At 37.7% G+C, this 23,014-nt stretch overlaps 1 protein-coding gene across 5 annotated transcripts in view; it reads left to right on the top strand.

The window, feature by feature from the left end:
- Positions 1 to 23,014, top strand: part of LOC140035144 (serine/threonine-protein kinase TOR-like) — a 32,888-nt gene that overhangs the window by 5,028 nt on the left and 4,846 nt on the right. For 4 of the 5 annotated variants that reach the window (XM_072074884.1, XM_072074885.1, XM_072074886.1 and 1 more), the window contains exons 2-45: positions 38 to 376; positions 468 to 542; positions 962 to 1,134; positions 1,899 to 1,997; positions 4,108 to 4,267; positions 4,409 to 4,552; positions 4,745 to 4,914; positions 5,003 to 5,207; positions 5,289 to 5,480; positions 7,669 to 7,821; positions 8,365 to 8,486; positions 8,784 to 8,883; positions 8,959 to 9,054; positions 9,620 to 9,750; positions 9,935 to 10,037; positions 10,119 to 10,301; positions 10,372 to 10,464; positions 10,559 to 10,594; positions 11,071 to 11,169; positions 11,262 to 11,360; positions 11,461 to 11,623; positions 11,719 to 11,843; positions 11,944 to 11,996; positions 12,480 to 12,603; positions 12,711 to 12,893; positions 13,954 to 14,106; positions 14,256 to 14,408; positions 15,957 to 16,028; positions 16,109 to 16,243; positions 16,330 to 16,391; positions 16,515 to 16,612; positions 17,348 to 17,457; positions 17,550 to 17,723; positions 17,812 to 17,877; positions 18,426 to 18,494; positions 18,607 to 18,717; positions 19,211 to 19,351; positions 19,441 to 19,569; positions 19,651 to 19,810; positions 19,921 to 20,135; positions 20,669 to 20,875; positions 22,099 to 22,212; positions 22,289 to 22,492; positions 22,885 to 22,965. In XM_072074884.1, coding sequence (XP_071930985.1) covers positions 38 to 376; positions 468 to 542; positions 962 to 1,134; positions 1,899 to 1,997; positions 4,108 to 4,267; positions 4,409 to 4,552; positions 4,745 to 4,914; positions 5,003 to 5,207; positions 5,289 to 5,480; positions 7,669 to 7,821; positions 8,365 to 8,486; positions 8,784 to 8,883; positions 8,959 to 9,054; positions 9,620 to 9,750; positions 9,935 to 10,037; positions 10,119 to 10,301; positions 10,372 to 10,464; positions 10,559 to 10,594; positions 11,071 to 11,169; positions 11,262 to 11,360; positions 11,461 to 11,623; positions 11,719 to 11,843; positions 11,944 to 11,996; positions 12,480 to 12,603; positions 12,711 to 12,893; positions 13,954 to 14,106; positions 14,256 to 14,408; positions 15,957 to 16,028; positions 16,109 to 16,243; positions 16,330 to 16,391; positions 16,515 to 16,612; positions 17,348 to 17,457; positions 17,550 to 17,723; positions 17,812 to 17,877; positions 18,426 to 18,494; positions 18,607 to 18,717; positions 19,211 to 19,351; positions 19,441 to 19,569; positions 19,651 to 19,810; positions 19,921 to 20,135; positions 20,669 to 20,875; positions 22,099 to 22,212; positions 22,289 to 22,492; positions 22,885 to 22,965 — 5,874 coding nt within the window. Of the gene's footprint in view, positions 1 to 37; positions 377 to 467; positions 543 to 961; positions 1,135 to 1,898; positions 1,998 to 4,107; positions 4,268 to 4,408; positions 4,553 to 4,744; positions 4,915 to 5,002; positions 5,208 to 5,288; positions 5,481 to 7,668; positions 7,822 to 8,364; positions 8,487 to 8,783; positions 8,884 to 8,958; positions 9,055 to 9,619; positions 9,751 to 9,934; positions 10,038 to 10,118; positions 10,302 to 10,371; positions 10,465 to 10,558; positions 10,595 to 11,070; positions 11,170 to 11,261; positions 11,361 to 11,460; positions 11,624 to 11,718; positions 11,844 to 11,943; positions 11,997 to 12,479; positions 12,604 to 12,710; positions 12,894 to 13,953; positions 14,107 to 14,255; positions 14,409 to 15,956; positions 16,029 to 16,108; positions 16,244 to 16,329; positions 16,392 to 16,514; positions 16,613 to 17,347; positions 17,458 to 17,549; positions 17,724 to 17,811; positions 17,878 to 18,425; positions 18,495 to 18,606; positions 18,718 to 19,210; positions 19,352 to 19,440; positions 19,570 to 19,650; positions 19,811 to 19,920; positions 20,136 to 20,668; positions 20,876 to 22,098; positions 22,213 to 22,288; positions 22,493 to 22,884; positions 22,966 to 23,014 lie in introns of those variants that run through there. The other variant, XM_072074888.1, reaches the window with a different exon arrangement.

Here is a 23,014-nt window from a genome sequence, read left to right as displayed (position 1 = left end):
TGTGTGGAAGACTTATTTCCTGCATTTCTATGAGTAGGATGGAGCTGCAGTAGCATTACGGAAAGTTGTAGAGGAAGAAGCTCGCGATCTAAGTGGAGAAGCATTTTCACGTTTTATGGATCATCTTTATGACCGCATTACTAGTCTTTTAGAAAGTAATGAAGTTGCCGAGAATTTGGGAGCATTAAGGGCTATTGATGAGTTGATAGATGTTTCAATTGGGGAGAATGCTTCCAAAGTTTCGAAGTTTTCTAATTACATGCGTATTGTATTTGAGTCAAAGCGTGAACGTGATATTCTGGTCCTTGCTAGTGTAGTTCTGGGTCATCTAGCTAGAGCTGGTGGTGCAATGACTGCAGATGAAGTGGAACGTCAGGTTTGCTGTATATTGCTGTTCTCTCCTTACACAAATTATTGGATCTATAAGGATAAAGAAAAGACATCATCTGACTTCTGTCTCTCCCCAGATAAAAAGTGCACTGGAATGGCTTCGTGGAGATAGAATCGATTATCGTCGTTTTGCTGCTGTCTTGATACTAAAAGTAAGTTTTGCATTTTTTCTTTTCTTGAATGTTGATCTAACTTTGAAGTTTATAATTTTTGAACACATTTTTTTGGAATGATAAAGCTTCAAAAAAAAAAAAAAAGCCTGTTTCCTTTTTGAGAAGTGTTTTATTTTGCAAGTTGGTGGGCTTTCTTGATTTCCACTGCATGTATCATGATCCTGCACCTATCCAATATCAAGGAGCCTGTCATGCCTGTAGCTTCCTTTTGAGAATTTAATGACTCTTGTTTCTTTGCTCAACCATTCATGTATTCATGTGGTTAGACAAATTGTTCCTAGTAAGCATTTAACCAGTTTAGAGGTGAAAAATTTGTTATTGAAGAACTCTTTTTTGGTTAAATTAATTGCAGTATTACTTGTCTGGGGTTGTCTGAAACTTAATTTTCTTCAATGCAGGAGATGGCTGAAAATGCTTCCACCGTATTTAATGTTCATGTGCCCGAGTTTGTTGATGCTATTTGGGTTGCTTTGCGTGATCCTTCAGTTGATGTTCGGGAACGAGCTGTAGAGGCATTACGTGCTTGTCTCCGTGTGATTGAAAAGCGTGAGACACGATGGCGTGTCCAGTGGTAAGTCTACCACAGTAGACAGAGACATGAATGTAAGAGTTTCCACAATGTGAAGTTGCTGTGACCCTAATTCAATGTTTAATCACTAAACTCTGTCTTTTGGTTTTTTTTCTTAAGATTTGATTGTCTTTGTATTTGACATTGGGTTTCAATCTCTCAGCTTAAATGAGAGTGTTTTATGAATTGTGCAAATTTACATTCTTCTGACAAGTCCTTTATTAGATGAAGCCCCGAGCAAATGTGTGATTGTTGGATATAGGAGCTCAAAAATCTGCACTATACTGTATTAAGATGACCAAAACTTCTTTTATTTTTCAAGACTTTTCTAAGGAGTGATATTTTTTGAGCTTGAGAGAATGTATTTCTACGAGTTTTGACAGAATTTTTTTGAACAGGTAGCTAATGGTCTGATTCAAATGCATGTCAATTATTACATCATCTGGAAAATTAAACTCATCAAGGGAGTAATATATCCCAAAATTAAAAAAAATCTCTATTACCGTTCTTCTCTCCCCATCCCAAAATCAAAAGAAATTTTCTATCTGCTTCTCGGAACATGTAGGCAATTACTTTCTTATTCCTGGATCTTCACTGCAACATTTCATTAGGTCCTCGAAACTAGAGTTTCCTGTCCAATTTTGGAAATGTTAATAATAATAACAAGTGTTTTGCATTTCTTTTGCTTTTATTTTTATACTTTTCTACTGTTGTTTGTTCATTATTAATTATCACGGGGAATTGGTTCTTAATGTTCTTATTTGCAGGTATTATCGTATGTTTGAGGCTACGCAAGAAGGACTGGGTAAAAATGCTCCTATTCATAGTATACATGGTTCTCTTCTTGCAGTTGGGGAGCTCTTGAGGTTGGTTGAGTTTCTAAATCTATAAACATTTGCGTCTACCATATTCATTGGTTGAAGCTTCGCTTCAACTACATAAAGAGCCTGCTCATCAGTTGACAAGAGAGAGAAATGTTCTAACAATCTGTTTGATTAATAGCAAGTAGTTATACCTGTAGAGATGTGTTTGGTACACCTCTACAGGTTTATTTATTGCGCATTCTTGAGTTTTCCAAGCCCACAAACCTAGGATAGTATCACCTCTCCTTACCCTCTTCTAGAAGAAAGTCAAAAATAAACCAAAATTGAACTTGGAAAAAGACACCTACCAGACCTTTGTTTTTGCTTTCCTCTCCCAGATTGTCCCAATGGCCTTACCATCATTTTCTAGAACCGTTCAAGGTAAATTCCTGGAGTAGTGGGTTGTTGATGGTGTTTAGGCAGAATTGGAAGGCTTAGACTGTAGCTTACCTCTGAGCAAAATAACTTGGACAAAAGTTGGAGTCAAGAAATTTGGTTTAATTTTTTCAATAATTAAATAAAGTCCACTTTGTTATTTTTTTGCAATGTTTGGCTCTAATATAGTTCTGTCTGAGCAAATTTTCAATCTCTTGGTGTGGCTTTGCTGTGGGTTTCAATGTGGATTAGAGCTATTGGATGTTTTTGAGAATGTTTTGGAGCCATTGGTAGCAGGGGGAGGTGCTGCAGCTGCTGTGTGGTGGAGGTGAGGGATCCATTAGGGTGTGTTTTCTGAGACCGTGAAAAATGAAGAGAAGAGGAAGATATAGAGAATAAAAAAAAAGTTGAAAAAAAGGAAAAAGAATGAAAAAGATGGTCCTTTCTGTTCTGATTTAATTACGAAAGTAAGTTTTCACATATAGGAATCTTGTATATCCATTATCGTTGAGAGGGTCTTTGACAATCATTACCATTGCTATTCTTTAGTGGAAGCCAAGCGGGTCGAGAGTCTGTGAATAAGAAGAAAGAATTCTTCATGTTTGGCTTATTTAGTTTACAATTAATTTTTTAAATAATTCACAATTAATTTTGAACAACAAAATTTGTTATCATATGCAGTCTCTTATTTTGGTTTCATATCAAACTGTACAAAGCAATTAGTTACAATCTTTATCACCCTTTAAGGTCTTGGCATTGAAAATGAATCTGTTCTTCAACATTCAACTGCATAAGCTATTTAGTTGCGCTCTTCTCCACTGATGCAGCTTGTGTCACCATTGCTTGGTTGGATTTGAAAATGCAGCTTAGAATACATCCACAGACCACTGGTTCCCTTATTCCCCCCCCCCCCAAAAAAATAAAAAAAAAAAGAACAAGAAAAGTTTGTGAAGTTTACTGCATTTTTGGTGGTCTTTTGTTTCTGGGTTCGAGAATTGATGACTGTGCCTCGTTGAGGGATGTTATTGAGAATGTCTCTGCACTATTATGATGTCACCCTTGCTACTTTGAAACCAAATATTCTATATGCAATTCTGGTGCCTTTTCCATTTATACTAGTTGTTTCTGGGATTTTTCTAAAATAAATCATTAAATTAGAAATGAAATCGGTCACTAGAAGATATTTGCAGCAGAGTTACATGTACTAACTGCTACTAGTTTATGGAAAATTTGTGTTTGAATTCAATTTTGATTGGCCTTCCTGTATGCAAGTAAAGAAGCTGGGGATAATGATCGCACTTGCAGAATAATCATGGTTAGGGTGTTGAGTTACTGTTAACAATTTTTTAGGTTTTCCAAGTTCATATTAATGGGATTTATTTCTCTTATTTTACTTTTGTCATGGTTCTGATCTGATTGGAGCTAAGTGTCTGCTCGAAGTATCTTGAAATGTAATCTTGATACTCTGGTTTTTTTTTTTTGGTTTTTGGGTAAGTTATGTTGAACATATTTGCGATATATGACACTAGAACTCTTTATGCTTTTCAACCCTTCTGCTGAGCCATGAGTTCCAAATTTCATTGCTCTTGGAGCTGTAAATTGCTCAACCAGCACATCTAAGTCGAATTTACTCAAAAGATTTGTTTGTTATTTGGTCTGAATACCTATTTGTCATATGTCTCCCCATCATTTGTACATATTCAGTTGGGAAATTAAATTGGTACATCCAACTGGACAGGAATACAGGTGAGTTTATGATGTCAAGGTACAGAGAAGTTGCTGACATTGTTCTAAGATACTTGGAGGATCGAGATCGACTTGTTCGCCTGAGCATCACGTCTCTTCTTCCTCGAATAGCTCATTTCCTGCGTGATCGTTTTGTGACAAATTATCTAACGGTTTGTAGGATTTCATTTCTGCTTACCCTAGGAATTCATGCATCTTCAGTTCATGTATTGGAGGATGTTCGTTAAAAGATTATGTCATCTTTTATGCTATTTATTCCTCTTCTATCCTTATGAGATGACTTTTCCTTGCAGATATGCATGAATCACATACTTCATGTACTTAAAATACCTGCAGAACGTGCCAGTGGGTTTATTGCTCTCGGGGAGATGGCTGGTGCTTTGGATGGAGAACTCATTGACTATCTGCCGACAATAACATCACATTTACGCGATGCAGTATGCTATATAATTTATCACTCATGTTCCACTAACTTGTTTGACTGACTGTGTTGTGCTACCTGTAGAATCTCATAGTTTATCCAACTTTCTTTTGTTTGGGCAAATTTATTTTTATGGTTTGGAATTTGTGGTATCTGTGCACATTTATCAAGCACAAATTGCCTCAGAGGTGGCATTTGTTTTTGGTAGATTGCTCCTCGCAGAGGTCGACCATCACCTGAGGCTTTGGTTTGTGTTGGCAATTTAGCAAAAGCAATGGGGCCTAGGATGGAATCCCATGTTCGTAGTCTCTTGGATGTCATGTTTTCTGCTGGTCTTTCTGTTACGTTAATAGAAGCCCTTGATCAAATATCGATCAGGTTCTCTAACAAATAATCAGTAAAAGAATACATTCTTATGTTTCTGTGATCATTTTTACCAATCTTGTTGTACTGGTTGATGTTTCAGCATTCCTTCTTTGCTGCCTACAATCCAAGGTCGTTTGCTCGAATGCATTTCAGTAGTTCTTACAAGATCCCATCATACTCAGGCGAGAGCATCTGTTGCCATGAGTCGAGGAAATATCACAACTACCACTCAACAAGTGTCTGAACTTAGTGGATCTGCTCTTGTTCAACTTGCTTTGCAAACCCTTGCTCGGTTTAACTTCAGGGTATGCCCAATTTACTGCCTTTGGATTCTTTTTTGCTCTTCCTTTTACTTTGTCATTTCAGAGTCTGCTGCTATTGCTTAGGGCCATGATCTTCTTGAGTTTGCTCGGGAGTCTGTTGTGGTATATCTCGAAGACGACGATGGAGGCACAAGGAAAGATGCTGCATTGTGTTGCTGCAGGCTAGTTGCAAATTCCTTCACTGGCACGCCGATGCAGTTTAGTTCTAGCAGGACTAGTCGTGCTGGCGGCAGGCGACGGCGTCTTGTTGAGGAGGTATGCTTTTTCAAGTGCTAAGTTTTTACTCTAAGTTAATAAACTTTTTCCGCTGTTCTTATCTCTCTGGTTAATTTCCTACTCTAAAAAATTAAGTGGAAGTTCAAAGAACACTCTTTAGTTTAAAAGGATTTTTTTTTTTTGAGCTATTCCGTGTGAGCTTGCAGATACATGCTATGGTCTCACCCATGTCATGCACATGCAAACCTCTTTTACCTGGCTCTATTTCTAGTCTAAGTAGTTCTTATATAGGTTTGACCTGTAATTGCACTAGGTTTCGGTAACTCCTATTCTAAATTTTCGGGTAATTGTTTTCTGAAAATGCTGGTGAACTCTATCAGATGGCTGTATTTGATCAAGAGTTTGAGATACACATGATGAATATTTTTGAGCTATAAATCTATCTGTTTGTACTGGTGAGACTATTGCTTTCTCGCTGAGATGGCTAGTCCATGCTTCTCCAGATTTATTTGGGATAGTAACTCTTGCACTCCTGAATGTTTGTGGTGGTAACACTTTACCCCCCCCCCCCCCCTGAGCTTCAAAAGTATGCATTTTACCCCCCCAAGTGAATACTGTTTATACTTTTAACTTTGACCAACCAATATGAATATCTTTCTTCGCAAATTACCCTCAACCTTCCTAGTTTCTTAACGGTCAAGTTTAGGCTGTTGCATTTCCCTGCTGTATGATCATTACTATTTTAGCACCTCATAGGTGTCCTTGGAGTTAATTGTGTAGCCTGAGGTATACTTTAGCAGGGAAAACATATCTTTCATGGGGTATTTTGCTGCTGTGTTTTACTCTCTAGTATGTCTTTTGTTCTGAAGAGCATGCTTTTTAATGAAATTCATATTGGTGTAGAACTTAGCATATCTTATGGCAAGTACAGATTTCCTTTTGGCTTTGGTCGGTCTGCATTTTTAGAACATACAGAACAGGGCATAACAACGTGGCAGGTAGGATCCTTTTTAGCAAAGCTTAACTCTTTTCGCGTTCTTTCAAAGCCTCTCTATATCTTGTTGCATCCGCCTTTAGTGCTGTGCATGTCCTCTTAAGTTCTTCATAATTTTTCATATATTTCTCCTTTATATTTTTCTCTCTTTGCAAATCTGCATACTTCCTTTCCAGGTTACAACACCTTCTCTTTTTGATCAGCTGGTTTTGTTAGCAATGACTTCCCAATCTGCTATCCTTTTTCGCATACCTCAGATTCTACCATTCAAAAAATCCACAAGCTTTTTCATTCTATGCATAGAATCATTAGCATATACTTGTTACAAAAATCAGGCCAACTTCATATATTTTTTCATAAGGTTGAGGTTACCTTATAATTAGAGCATCCTATGAACTAACTTCCTGGATCTTCGAAGGACCAATGTGGTGCATAATGGTGCTTTTATCCAACAGTTGCACCTTGCATCTGGACTTGATTTTTACCTTGATGAAACTGAGGTATTTGAGGAGCAATTGCAGTGATTCATTTGTTGTTGTTGGTCCAGAAAGATAAAGAGGTTGGTTCCTCTCTTTTGCAAATTATGATGAATCTATAGCAGGAAAAGGCAATGGTCTAAAAGTTGATCGTTAAGAAATTAGGAAGGCTGAGGATAATTTGACAAGAAAAATATTCACATGGGTTGGTCAAATTTAAGAGTACAAACGACATTCACTTGGCGGGGCAAAATGCATATTTTTGAAACTCGGGGGTTAAAGTGTTACCACCCCAAACATTCAGGGGGGCAAAGTGTTATTAACCTATTTATTTTGTATGTAGTGGGTAATACTAATGCATGTCTTTCTTACTTGATGTATGTAAATCAAAATAATTACATGGAGAGACCCTAAAGAAAGTTATCAAGGACTGGGCAACTTCTCTGATCCATGTGTCTTCAGGCAATTCCTTGTGTATGTTGCTGGTTTATTTATGATTGAACTGGACCTGGGAGTAACACATCAGTGCTTGCTCTCTCTCTCTCTCTCTCTCTCTCCCCCCCCTCCCCTCTCTCCCTCTCTCTCTGTGGGAAGGTCAGTGGGAGAGGTCCTGTTATAACCTGTAAATTCTGAAAAAGTTAAGTGCTCTGAATCTGCTGTCTGCATGACTCCTTTCTGGAATATAGCGCTCCTCATGTTCTTGCCTCTCGAGTAATTGTTAACGATGTGCCTGATGGACTGCATTGTCTTTCTGCAGATTGTGCAAAGGCTTCTTATTGCTGCTGTTGCAGATGCTGACGTTTCTGTTCGACATTCCATTTTTGTCTCTCTACATGGAAATAGAGGCTTTGATGAATTCTTAGCACAAGCTGATAGTTTGACTGCTATATTTTCTGCTTTAAATGATGAGGTATAAACATGCATGCTTACCCAAAAGTGCTAAGGAAATTGCTTAATATACATCAATTTTGCTCCATTAGGACTTTGACTTGTTATTTCAGTTTTTTGGCCATAAAATAGTTATGGATTATAATATCCTTCTACCTTCTGCTATTTATCTCTTCTAAATAGCTTTTTCTTGTCTTGTTTAGTATTTTGTTCTTTTCTCTGTTCTGTTATTTTTTTTCTTCTTGTAGCGGTTGGTGGTTAAAGAAGCTGTGCAGCTAGACTGAAATTAGGGTTTTAAAGGGTTTTAATACTTTTTTCAGGGTCTAAGAAGCTTTTATGTACATATGCATTAGTTCCTCTTCTCTTTAACTGGGTATGCTGGAAGTCAAGATGAGTAGACAATGGATCTTAATCTGTAGATTGACAGATACTATTTTCATTATTCTTGCCCTTGGCTTTAATACCTGCATTTTTTTTTCGCTCAATAGTATGTGTTCATGCAATTAGCACATAACTTTAATGTGCAATTTGCTGCTTTTTTTATTAATTTGTACTTTCTCCTTAGGACTTTGATGTCAGGGAGTTGGCAATTTCTTTAGCTGGGAGATTGTCTGAGAAGAATCCAGCATATGTCCTTCCTGCTCTTCGCCGCCATCTTATTCAATTGTTGACTTATCTTGAACAGAGGTAGTCTTTAGAGGTTTTGGTTTCTGCTGTGCATCCGCTATTTGTTTCTTTAGTGAATTGCTTGCCAAAGCAACTTGTCCCATTGGTTCAGATCCTTGAGAAAGAGTATTGCTTTACAAACCAATTAACTGGATAGCTCAGTTTACGTATGTGACTTGATAAATGAAACATATGCTTGTAGTATTCTGTTTTGGTGAGTGTCATAATGCTCAAGTAACAGTTAAGAGTTTCATCTTATCAAGATTTTCTCAAGTTCTTTAGTGATATTTGTGCTAAGTTCTCTATTTCTGTCAGCAGTGCAGATAGTAAATGTAGAGAAGAGAGTGCAAAATTATTGGGTTGCTTAATTCGTAATTGTGAGCGACTGATACTCCCATATATTGCTCCAGTACACAAGGTTCAGTGCTTGCCTAAATTAGCTTCAATATGTGTTTTATCATCTCTCTGCTCATGTAGCTTTTACATATTCCAGGCCCTCGTTGCTAAACTTTGTGAGGGAACTGGGGTCAATGCTAATAATGGGATTATAAGTGGAGTTCTGGTGACTGTTGGGGATCTTGCAAGAGTGGTGAGTTTTCACTTTTCTATCTTTATTTATTTATTTGTGTGGGGACAGTTTTGTTTGTTTTGTTTGCCTGCTTTTGCTCTTTGATTGTTATCCTTGTGTTTTACACAACCCCCGCTAAAAGATAATTCTTTCTATTAGGCTTAGTAAGAGTAGAAATTTACTTTCTTTCCTCGCATGATTTCAAGTAGACAAGTTCGACCTACAGGATTTCTGATGATATGTGTTTCACCTTTTCCCATATTATATTTTTCTTCCTCTTCACGCGATTTGTGGTTTTCTGCATTTGTTATGCAACTTGAATAGTTAGTCTTCTGACAATCATGGGCATGGGATTACTGATGTGGTTTGTCTAGTCACACTTTAAATTGCAATTGATTTTATTTCATATAGGCTGAATTTGTGGTGAGATCTGCGACATTAGTCATTATGCCTTAGGTTCTGGAAAAATAAATTTAAACGTATACTTAATGTTTTTGTGCTGGGACTGGATGATGGTTGATCATGTTTCTGGTTCTTGTAGTGTAACTACTAATCACATTATGATCTCTTTGTTTTCTTGATCCAGGGTGGTTTTGCAATGAGGCAGTACATTCCAGAACTCATGCCATTAATTGTTGAAACTTTACTGGATGGAGCTGCAGCCACAAAACGTGAAGTGGCTGTTGTGACTCTTGGTCAGGTGGTACAAAGTACAGGGTATGTCTTGTTCATTTTTTCATTCTTCCCTGCTCAAGCATGCTACTCATCTGTGTCTTGGTTGGGAACAATTTATAAACATGAGATTTCGTTGGTATGAACTTCTACATGGTTTTGTTTGAGAGCTTGTATAGATTTCACATGTCTATAATTATGTATTACATAATTTTGGAATATCTTGCAGCTATGTCATAGCTCCATATAATGAGTACCCACAGTTGCTCGGTTTGCTCTTGAAGTTGCTTAATGGTGAGCTTGCATGGTCTACCAGAAAAGAGGTTTTAAAGGTACCTGTACGCCAACTTGTTTGACCTCCTGTGACTTTCATACTTGAGTTTTATGCTACAATTATGCTGGATGCGTGCCAGGTTCTTGGAATAATGGGGGCTTTAGATCCCCATGCACATAAGCGCAATCAGCAAAGCTTGCCAGGCTCACATGGTGAAGTTAGTCGTGCAGCCAATGATCCTGGTCAACACATTCGTTCAATGGATGAATTGCCAATGGATCTTTGGCCATCTTTTGCAACCTCAGATGATTATTATTCGACTGTAAGACTTCAAACAGAGATCAATCTTTTATGGTTTTTTTTGTGCCCTAACAAACTTTTTACCTTTGCAGGTTGCTATAAATTCTCTTATGCGGATTCTGAGGGATCCTTCTTTGTCTAGCTACCACCAAAAAGTGGTTGGATCTCTTATGTTTATATTCAAGGTTTGTATTACCTTGGGGAACTTTTTTTTTCTTGACGACGTTATATTATCTCATGATGAAAACTAATGGTGTTCTACATTTTCTCTGCAAGTAGTCAATGGGTCTTGGCTGCGTTCCTTATTTGCCCAAGGTTAGTTTATTTCTCTTGCAATTTATCTCATGTTTCTGCTTTTGTTGTTTCAATCAAGTAGTCATGTATTCTCCATACAAAATTATTGCTCTGAATATGGAAATCTGCCCTCCTCCCGTTCACCTCCTAATCATAAAGCCACTTCCCCAAGAAGGGAAGAACTCAAACAAATTAGTACTTTCCACATGAAAAATTGAAGCATAAAACTGCACCAAATTAAGCAATAGGTTTTTGGGTTGGTTTTTTGGGATAGAGAATCAAGAGTTTCAGTTATATGGCTTAAAGTTCATGCAGAGTTTTAGGGATGTTATTCTTGGGCTATTGTTTAAATTTATAACTGCATTTTGGAATTATCCCACCAATTTCAAGGTTCTTTTCCCACTTATGGTTTTTGTGCAGGATTAACTTTTCCACTATCCTTGACGTTAGGTTTTTCTTCCCGAAAAGGTTGACTTACGTATGCATTTGATGTGTAGGTTTTACCTGATCTTTTCCATACCGTTCGTACTTGTGAAGATGGTCTCAAGGAGTTTATAACCTGGAAGTTAGGAACTCTGGTTTCTATTGTTCGGCAGGTAATTGTAATAATACTCAATGGATTTGCTTGTTCAGCCACAAGTTCTTTTCTGCAATTATTGTGAGATTGATGTTATTGGTGTATGTGCAGCATATTCGAAAATATCTGCCAGAATTGCTTTCTCTGATATCAGAGCTATGGTCATCCTTCAGTTTGCCTGCTACTAATCGACCTGTACATGGATCTCCGGTACTGTGAGATTGTTTTGCTGGGATTATTGGAATCGTTGTTTATATTGTAGGAGATATCAATATACTGACTCAGTTCTTATGGGGTGCTGGTGTTGTAGATTCTACATTTAGTAGAGCAACTTTGCTTGGCGCTAAATGACGAATTCAGAACGTATCTTCCTGTAATTCTCCCATGCTGTATTCAAGTCCTCAGTGATGCTGAGCGGTTTAATGATTATACCTTTGTCCCGGATATTCTCCACACCCTTGAAGTTTTTGGCGGTCAGTGTTTGACAGCTTTAACTGCTTTGTTTGGTAAGCTGTTGGTGTAGAATGTATTTAATTATAATGAAAAACTTTATGAATGCATGCTGCAGGCACCTTAGATGAGCATATGCATCTAGTATTACCTGCGCTTATCAGATTGTTTAAAGTTGATGCGTCAGTGGATGTAAGGCGTGCAGCTATCAAAACTCTGACAAGATTGATCCCTCGTGTACAGGTTGGTGATAGTGTCCAATTTGGCATTGTGCTTTTCAAGCATTTATTGACCATTTGGTTTCATCCTTTTATCCATAAAATTACCATATTCCCTAAATCAGGTTACCGGTCATATCTCCGCCCTTGTGCACCACTTGAAGCTTGTCTTGGATGGGTATGATCTCCTCTCTATTTTGGTTTTTGATAAGCCTGGGACTTGAAGCTTGTCTTTTCTCCATTGTTCTGAAAGGATGGATTAAAATGGAAAACACTAGTCCTTTGCAAGGAGGATTCAAAGCTATGGATATCTTTCTATTTTTGGATGTTTGGCAATTATTGATTATGGGTCTTATTACAAAGCCAATTATTTATGCCCACAAAAAAAGTGAAAGGAATGCAGCGGAACAAATTTGAGGTCCCTGGCACCTTTCTAGAATGGTAACACACATTAGCTTCAAGAGCGAAAAAGGATTTCTGATTTTTAGATGATTAGAAGATTTACGAGCTTAGACGATCAAAGTTTAACCATATTCTTCACTAGTGCTTTTTGAGTACATCTTTCCTTCCAAGCTGACTCGCCATGTCATGTTCTGCTCTGAAATAGTTTGTCAGATTTTATTCACTAACTTATACATGATGCATACTGTATAATCTATAGGAAAAATGACGAGCTTAGAAAGGATGCTGTTGATGCACTTTGTTGTTTAGCTCATGCTGTTGGAGAGGATTTCACTATCTTCATCTCCTCCATCTATAAGCTGCTGTTGAAACATCGCTTGCGGGTAGTTTCTCATCACCTACCTGATCCCATCCCAAAGTGCCATGTCTATTGTCTTAGTACCATTTCCAAATTTACTGAGGTTGTGTGGCTCAAATGATTGTTTTGCAGCATAGAGAGTTTGAGGAAATCAAAGATCGCCTGCAAAAACGTGAACCATTAATCATGGGGAGCACAGCTACACAAAGATTAAGTCGCCGTCTTCCTGTTGATGTTGTCAGTGATCCTTTGAGTGAAATGGAGAACGACTATGATGATGGGGCAGACACGCACCGGCAGCTAAGAAGCCATCAGGTGATTTGTGTGCTTCTGTTCTAGTCGTCAATCCTTCATCTAATTGTCTTCCGGTGATGTTGCACTCAAATTGGAACAATAGGGCTTAGTATTCTAATGATAATCACAAGGAGAACAAAGGAATCATTCCTCTTAATCTGTTTGCTAGTGTACATTTAACATCATTGCACAAACATAATATTCGTCACCCTTGGCTTTGAGGTTTGCTAGGACTAAACTTCATTGATGATGAGGTATGTTTCAACCAATTTGTGGATACTGCAGATCAATGATAAAACCTCAGTATAGCTTTCTCCAATTACATTTGTCCTTCAAGCGAAAGTTATACAATTGGTTTAGAGAAATCCCTCATCATCCCATCTGCATTGTAAAGGAAGTCATAATGAAATTGAAGTGCTGTTTATTTGGCAATCTTTCTTAAATTTCAATATGAATACAAGGATAGAAAGTTTTTTATTCTCAAGTTCTGTTGGCAACTTTGCAAAGGGTGTGTTCTCGTTTGAAATTCACTTTTTCCTCCCTCTTCTAATAAACCATTAAGCTTGCTTGGATCAATTGACATATTTGAGCAAACTGTTCACAGGAATTTAAAATCATGCTTGCATTGGGATTCTTATGCTCATATTTTTCTGCAAATTCTTGTTCATACAAACGTAACATAGTAGGAATTTTTTCATGGAGAAAATCATGGTTAAGTCACTGGGTGTTCATTTCTTGATACGCTCGGGGTCTGCTTTAAGATATTGCTCGTCATTTTATATAACCTGGCTGCAGTGTAATATATGTTGAATTGCTCTGACCATTTGCAGCATCACTCCCTTGAACTTGGATTGCGATTGGGTCTCATAAATGCTTTAGGGAACCACTGACCAAGTAATATGGTTAGAAAATGATAAAAAATGTCATTGGATAGACAATTTAGATTTCTAAGCATCTATGTCAGAAGGTACAGTATTAAGAATTTTACTAATCCAACTGCATACTGCTAGAATGCTTTCTTGTATTTGTGAACATAGCAAAATTGCTCTTTATTTAGTAACTCATTAGCATGTTAATACAGGTAAACGAGGTACGGTTGCGCTCTGCTGGGGAAGCTTCTCAGCGGAGTACAAAGGAGGATTGGGCAGAGTGGATGAGGCATTTTAGCATTGAGCTTCTGAAGGAGTCACCTATTCCTGCGTTGAGAACATGTGCTAGACTTGCACAGCTGCAGGTATTGTTGGTTACTTTTTGATTGTGTACTTTTCTTCCTTATCGATGTTCCTCGTCACTGCCACCACAACCTTTTTAAAAAAATTAAGGTGGTTCCTCCCACACGAAATTAACTTGAGAATCAGAAAATTGATGTTTTGCACCTTGCAGCCGTTTGTAGGGAGGGAGCTTTTTGCTGCTGGTTTTGTTAGCTGCTGGTCAGAACTGAATGAGGCTAGTCAACGACAGCTAGTGCGAAGTTTGGAAATGGCTTTTTCCTCCCCGAATATACCTCCAGAGATTCTTGCAACGCTTCTGAATTTGGTAAGTTTTTGCTGTTTCTTGCGGTAGCATTTTCCTGAAAATTAAGGTTCAATGTCGTTTATGAGCTGTGGTTAGGTTATTAATGTGGTCAGTGGGCCTGTAGGTATTATAACATGCAATAGTGGTCCCTATCAGCAAGTTTTGTTTTCTTTTCATTTGGTATGTGAGCAGATATTCTTGGGCTGTCCCTAATCTGATGCAGTTTTTACTAGCTTTTTGACTTCTGGAACCATCTTACTTATTTTGCAGTTTTTGGTCAGAGAACCTTATTCTGCTATTTGCCTGGAGAATTCTCCTGATGCAAAAGATGGTTTTACCTTAACTTTTAGTTAAGTTGCTATTTGGATCTTGAAACTACTATTGATAGTTATGTTCTCTTTGAATGTAATGCTTAAAAAGATGAGAAAAATTTGGTTGGATTGGACTAGGATTTTCATCATCCTATCTAAGTCTTTAATGTGATTTAAAGTTGGAGTTCACCATCTGTTAGTGAAAAAGATGTTCTGCTTCGGACAATTTTACCATGGAACATGACTTTTTGCCAGCATGCTTTTTTGTTCTTCATTTGGAAAACATAATTTGCATGACTAATGTAATCATTAGAAGTGTGCATGCTTTTCTTCTCATTCAGTTTGTATTCTTGAGCAAAAGTGTTTTTGATCTGATTATGATGATTCCCTGATTGCTAAGAAATTCCCATCTTATATTTGCCTGTTTGCATCCAATGGTAACATTAAGTTGCTTAATTTCCAGTCTTGTTTGCATTGTGAACTTGGTCAGTTCATTATTGAATGCTTTAGTATGTATAAACACTAAAGGTTTTCAAAGACATACCACTGGATCTGCAAGCATGTAGGAGTTTTACCTTTGCAGATGAGAAGGAGAGTTTATTGGTTAGTATATTGAGGTTTTATTTAGAATTTCAAATTTGTTAGCACATGCATGTGCAAATGTGCTTCTAACTTTAATTGTGTCCATCTATTGTTGCATGCTGTTTCTATTGTAGTCTTCTTTAAAAAGCAAAATAGATGGATTTTGCGTATTTGTTTTACTTGTAAATGTGAGCGCGCAGTATGCTACATATCCTGCTACAGTATTATTTGTCAGTTGGAGTCTACTCAAAATAAAGTTCTCTGAGGCCATCAACAGCAGATGCTCCAACATCCCATCAACCAAAATTCTGCTTCAATGAAAACCATGATACTTTGTATCATTTTCAGTGTCTTGACCTTGAGCGATATAATATTTCTCCATGGCATAAAAATTTTGAATCATACTAGCTAATTGTATACATATGCAAACAGTGTGCTCTTTCAAGTACACTGGTATCATGCTGTTTGCACTAATTCATTTACTTGTCAAAAGTGAAGATGATAGAAAAAATGCTATTACTTAGTTGTAGCTTTCAGGTGGATGAATTTTAGGAAGAGTAGCAATCCGCATAATGAAGAAACCAAGTCCTTTGGTTGTCTTTATGTCATTAATGCATTTGAGACTGCGGGCATGCAACTTGATTTTGATGATCAGTCTGTGCAATAATCTGTGCAGGCAGAGTTTATGGAACATGATGAGAGACCCCTTCCTATTGACATTCGTCTCCTTGGTGCTCTTGCAGAGAAAGTGAGGTTTTTCTGCAAAAAGTTCTCATATGTATTACCTTCCATTGCCTTGTCGATTTCTCTCACCACTTCTCGTTTCAGTGTCGGGCATTTGCAAAGGCTCTGCATTATAAAGAGATGGAATTTGAAGGAGCACGCTCCAATAGGATGGATGCAAATCCTATTGCTGTGGTTGAGGCACTTATTCATATAAACAATCAATTACATCAGCATGAGGTCTTTCTTGTTATTCAAGTTCACCATTTGCTGGATGCTTATACTTTAATCAATATTGTTTAGTTGAATCACTGTTGTTTCTTTAGGCTGCTGTTGGAATCTTGACATATGCACAACAACATCTGGGCGTTCAACTAAAGGAATCATGGTACCCTTGAACTGTTCTGCTGGCTTCATAATTCATTCACTTTTGAACTTGTGTCATTGGTACCTGCAATGGATCTCATTTTCCATAAAGCTGGTTTGCGGATATTAACTTGGATATTTGTAGGTATGAAAAGTTGCAGCGATGGGATGATGCTCTGAAAGCTTACACTGCCAAAGCCTCTCAAACATCCAATCCTCATCTAGTTTTGGATGCTACCCTAGGTTTGTATTGACTGTTATATAGCATCTGGTTTCTTGTTTCTTTTACTTTTTACTGAATGAAGTTTCTTAGGTGAGAAGTATCTGTAAATGGATACCTCGCACTATAGAATTCACAAGTGGTTAGGAAATAGGACTGCAAGGTTCTTGACTTTATATTATTTTTCCAGTGATTTAGTGATGTAGTGATCTCAATATACATATCATATGATACAGGCTGGTTATTTGTGGCTTAATTAACTGCAGTGATCATTGTCATCGCTGAGTCAAATTTCTGTCTCTTTGACTAGCGTAAACACACATACACTAAAAATTCACAAAATGCAACCTTGTAGTATTGACTGAAATTGGTTTATGTGATTGTTTCTTCCAAGTCTTTATTGATCACCTTACCTAGATCAGAAGATTAGTGTTACCATGAAGGCCTAATCTGACTAGTTTTGCTCAACACAGGCCAGCATTTTCACGAATTGGTTTTATACTTGCCTATTGCTTTTTATCTCTGATAGTTATGATTTCTATTTTAAAACTTTGGCTGTTTATCACCTGAAATTCATGTCTTGTTTAAAACAACAGCAATTGCATACTTTCTGTTGAGATTCAATGAGTTATGAAACTCCTTGTGTGTCTCTGGTCCTACATTATCTCAAATGCGTCTGAACTGTCCATTGGTTTCAAGCCTTTATACTCTCATCCTGATGAAAATGCCTCCTCTTTTAATTTTTCTTGTTTTCAAAGGACGGATGCGATGCCTTGCTGCATTGGCTCGGTGGGAGGAGCTTAACAATCTCTGCAAAGATTTCTGGACACCTGCTGAACCTGCTGCTCGATTGGAGATGGCACCAATGGTTCATTTTTTAACTTTAATCTTCTCAATTAATTTTTAGAGACTGGGGCAACTATTTCCTTGGAATGTGGGTTTATGGTTTTATTAATTCAGGCTGCTAATGCTGCATGGAACATGGGTGAGTGGGATCAAATGGCAGAATATGTTTCTCGACTGGATGATGGTGATGAAACGAAACTTCGTACCTTGGGAAACACTGCCGCTACGGGAGATGGCAGCAGTAATGGAACATTTTTTAGGGCTGTTCTCTTAGTTCGTCGTGGAAAAGTAGAGTCTCTTTCCATCTTTTAAATTTTCCATTTTCTAAATTTTCATAATGGTAAAGTCCTTCTGAGTCTTGATTTGTTTGCATCAGTATGATGAAGCACGCGAATACATTGAGAGAGCGAGAAAATGTTTGGCTACTGAGCTCGCTGCTTTGGTTAGTTCACCATTCTCTAATGATCTCCTCTGTAGGTTACTGGCTTGTTATCCTGAGGAACATGATATATTCTTGATTCTAGTATTCTCTGCTGTTGGCTTGAATTGCAATGGTTAAAATTGGTAAAGGTGTTAAATTGACATAGTGTAGTGCTTAAGATTGTTGAATGGTGTGTCAAACAAATGCCAGTCTCCTTTATCAGTTATCTGTATAGCTGTATGTATATTTTTTTGGGTTTTTTTTTGTGTTGTTGTTGTTTTTTGGGGGGGGGGGGGGGAAGGTGGGGGGTTCAATTGCTTATGTCTAGCTATTGTGAAAATTAACTTGCTCAAGTTTGCTGTTCCATATTGACAGTCAATTACTTGTAAAGAGGCACCAAGTTGGCTAATTAAAGAATTTTCATTGAACTGCTCTGTAGTGTTACTTTTTTTTAAACTGCACCAAGCTTTGGGAAACATGAAGAGTGCAACTAATAAATAGCTCTTTTCTTTTTATGCTGCTTGCTGTTGCTAAATATTGATGGATATTGTGTGAAACATGTTGATTAGGTTCTTGAAAGCTATGACCGTGCATACAGCAATATGGTCCGTGTTCAGCAGCTCTCTGAACTAGAAGAAGTATGCCTTTATATTCTTATCCTTAATTTCTTGTTTGGTTTACTTTGGCTGTTTAAGTTACTGCTAAATGTGATGTAATTCAAGCCATATTGAGTAACTTAACCTTAAATAGGTAATTGAGTACTGCACTCTCCCTTTGGGGAACCCTGTTGCTGAGGGGCGAAGGGCCCTCATTCGCAATATGTGGAACGAGCGCATAAAAGGTGCAAAGCGGAATGTCGAGGTATATATCTTGAGTTTTCTCCTTGTTATATAGTTTGCTTGAACTCAATGGAAACTGGAGACTGATTTTCTATTTCTGGACTAGATGATCACTTTTCTCCATTCCGTTGTGTTACTGGACTACTTTTTTTTTTTTTGGGGGGGGGGGGGGAAAGGGGGGAGTGAGTGGGTGTGAGGAGGGGGGAGGTCGGAAGGGGAGGTTGATGATGAGGGCCCGTTATCAAGGTTCATTTTTGAATGTAAGTTTTTGAAGACCACTGCAGCTATTTTACTTCGGTTAATTGTACGTGTCAAAATCTGGAAAAAAATGTTAAAGAGGACTTTTTGGAAAATGATAGTCTGAAAATGCCACTTCCTCTTTTTGTGGTCAATACCTGGTTTGTGTTTTCATAATTAAATTTCTCTCTGATCTTTTCTTCTGCAGCTATGGTCCCTAATCTTTTACTTGTTCTTTGGTTTCTAATCTCTTGATACTTGATTCTTCGAACTTGAAGGTTTGGCAAGTACTCCTGGCTGTCAGGGCTCTTGTGCTGCCCCCTACAGAAGACTCTGAAACATGGATCAAGTTTGCTTCTCTTTGCCGTAAAAGTGGCAGAATAAGTCAGGCTAAGTCTACTTTGACAAAACTTTTACAGGTTAGTGATGGTTGTCTGTTGGACTTGATAGGTGAGCAGTTTTTCTCTCTGTTATTTGTGCTCCAAGTATCTGACTCTTGTTCCTGTAGTTTGATCCTGAAACAACCACTGAAACTGTACGGGTGCATGGACCTCCTCAAGTGGTTCTGGCGTATTTGAAATATCAGTGGTCACTTGGGGAGGATCACAAGCGCAAGGAAGCCTTTGCTAGGTTGCAGGTATTAATCAAGCACAAACTACCTGCTGCTCTTTTATATACTATTTACTTATATCTGCATTTTCTTCATGTTCTGATGCAGGAGTTGGCTATGGATCTTACAAGAACGCCAAATCTTCAACCTGCCAGTCAGACTAGCTCAATCAGCAATTCAAACGTATCACTCCTTGCCCGTGTATATCTAAAACTTGGAAGTTGGCAGTGGGCACTTTCTCCTGGTTTGGATGATGATTCTATACAAGGTTCTTTCTCTTCCTCTTTTATCTTTCTGTGCATACCAAATTCTCAAGTTTGCCTTAAAACACACTTTTGACAATGTACTCTTCATTGTCCTTATTGGTCTTGATTTCAGAAATTCTTAGTGCATTCCGGAATGCTACTCATTGTGCTACAAAGTGGGCAAAAGGATGGCATACATGGGCACTCTTCAACACGGCTGTGATGTCTCATTATACGTTGAGAGGCTTCCCAAGCATAGCTGCTCAATTTGTTGTTGCTGCAGTTAATGGGTATTTTCACTCCATAGCTTGTGCAGCACATGCTAAGGGAGTGGATGATAGTTTACAGGTGGCATGTCAATCTAAATCCTCTTCAAATCTTCAAGCATATTTTGGATTACTTTGCCAAAGCTTCCAGTAATTTGAGAACGTTAGATCAGCATAGTTAGTTTCTTTTATGAAACATTCGAGACATTTTGAGTTACTTTATTAGAACCTATCGTTTTGAATGTGGGACTTGGTTGAGTAGATTTTATCTTCTTTTCCTACGAATGCTCTTAATATTTGATTAGTTGGAGCTTTATTTTTGGGCAGGAGGATGGAAAGTACTGACCTTTCTTATCTATGTTGTGGTTTGGACTTGGTTGTTCAGTGTATATCGCACAACTTATATGATCTTAGTGATATCCTTTCTGTTTCATCTTGTGCTTAATACTCTCCAGGGTTTATTTAAGTCCAAGCAGCGCTGCTGATATTGATAGGATCATATTTTCATTTTCCACCAGTGTTTTGATCTGTTTCATTTCTTTGTATTGAACTTTGTGATTGATACTTCTGCCTTCTCACATATACATTAAGTGTCTATCGTTCATCAAATTGCAGGATATTCTGCGTCTTCTCACTCTGTGGTTCAACCATGGAGCAACTTCAGAGGTTCAAATGGCATTGCAGAAAGGATTCACACATGTTAACATCAACACTTGGTTGGTTGTTTTGCCCCAAATAATTGCTAGGATACATTCAAATAATCACGCTGTCCGTGAGTTGATACAATCACTGCTAGTACGAATTGGACAGAGCCATCCACAGGTTGGTGTTCAGCCTTTACATGGCACCTTGAGCTATTTGCTTGTCATTTTCATGCTTTGGATGGAATGGGTTTTTCCATTATCAATGCCGTATTAGATTAGTAGATTTATACATCTCCTTTCCTTTTGTACTCCATTGTTAAATTCTTTTCCTTACAGCTCATGGCTTATATTTGTTCATAAGTGCACCTTGTCTTTCAGTATTGCTTTAAGTTTATGAGCTTATTATCCTAATCAAAGAATATGGTAAGTTCGTTTACCACCTTTGATAGATGAATTTTTAGTGATGAACCTAATTGGTTTAGGTTTCCGCAGAGGTTCTTCTTGTAATTCTATGAAGCATCTTACGAGTTTTTATGAGAACCTATCTAATTGTTTAGGAACAATAGCTTTGGAGGGGCAAATTGACTCTTGGGTTGGTTGCTAATGATGTTCTCTGGATGGCAAGCACTCATGAAAGGAAATGAGGAGGAGAAAAAGTGAGAGTTATAAAAGAAGCTAGCATAGTTTGGTGCATAGGGGTCCCCATTTCACTGCTATGGCTGTAGGCTCATCATTATGTCATTTGAAGTATACGCATTCTAGGTTATCTTTATGAAGTTCATTAGATGCTTTCAGTTGTTATATCAATTCTTGAAAACTGTAAAGATGTTCTATTTGGGTTGCATCCTGGAGAAACCCTCTGAAACTGTCATGTTATTCCTGTTCAATTGGTTTTGAGGTGCACTCAGTCACAGAACAAGATAATCAAAGACAGATAGTTCACACCATGGCTGGTGTAACGAATTACCTCTGTTTTGTTACATTGGAGAGAGTAAGATATTTGATTGATTGGTAGAAGTTGTCTAGACAGATGGTCAATTTGCATTGTAATTTTTCAAATGCACACTCCAATATACGATTTATTCTTTCAAGGCAATTATTCTGTTTGATTATGGGAGAGATGTGTTAAGGTAATCCTTGCTTTCAACTGAGACAATATTTAGGAAATTGTAGAATTGACACTTTGAATCATTTTGTGTTTGGTTGCAAGGTGAAGTGTCAGAAATTGAAGGATAATTAATTATTTTTTCTTATATGTGTGTTGGTTTTGCAGTAAAATTAGAAAATCTTCCCTCACTATCCTTCATTTTGTGTCATGTAAAATTTGCAGGATTTTCTATTCAATTTTCCTTTTCTGTTTTCAGAAATTTGACCATTTCATGTCTTATAATTGTATTTCAGGCTCTTATGTATCCACTTCTTGTGGCATGTAAATCAATTAGCAATTTACGTAGAGCTGCAGCTCAAGAAGTTGTGGATAAAGTTCGACAGCATAGTGGTCTGCTGGTGGACCAGGTTAAAATGGTGACCAGAATGATAATCTTTTTGTGGCATTTGTTATGTTGGTCTGACTATTTTGATTTTCTGTAAGGCACAACTTGTGTCCAAGGAGTTGATCAGAGTTGCAATACTTTGGCATGAAATGTGGCATGAAGCATTGGAAGAGGCTAGTCGTTTGTATTTTGGTGAGCACAACATTGAGGGGATGCTAAAGGTGTTAGAGCCATTGCATGAAATGCTTGAGGAAGGGGCTACGAGGAATGACACCACCGCAAAAGAAAAAGCTTTCATTCAGGTGAACTCTAGTTTTTTAATTTTGCTGACATTCTCTTATGGTTGGTAGGTCTTTCCAGCTTTGTACAGAATGCTTTACTTTCATCGACATGGCCTACATTTAAATCATGGATATGCTTTTTGAAGTTCCTCCCATGTAATTTTGATTATTTTGTCTGAACTTTTCTTGGGCATTGTGCTAGTTCAACTTTGGAAAAATTTATTCTTGTACTTCTTCTTGGATGGATTTGACGTCTTTAAATTTCCAACTCCCACTGTAATGTCTACATGTTTACCTGGACAGAATATGAGGAAGTGGTTTGAACAAGAATAATCCTGTACAGTAGGCTTGATAGAGCTTACACATATTCCACCAATTCTGTACTTAGAGTGGATGTGTTTTGTTGTTTACAGGCATACCGCCATGAATTATTGGAGGCCTATGAGTGCTGTGTGAAATATAGGAGAACTGGAAAAGATGCAGAACTTATTCAGGTACCAGTTGAATTCAGTATTGCACTGGAAAAAATTTTCTCAGCCTATT

Source organism: Coffea arabica, chromosome 2c, assembly GCF_036785885.1.
Source record: "Coffea arabica cultivar ET-39 chromosome 2c, Coffea Arabica ET-39 HiFi, whole genome shotgun sequence".
Lineage (NCBI taxonomy): Eukaryota > Viridiplantae > Streptophyta > Magnoliopsida > Gentianales > Rubiaceae > Coffea > Coffea arabica.
This window is presented reverse-complemented; position numbering and strand designations above follow the sequence as displayed.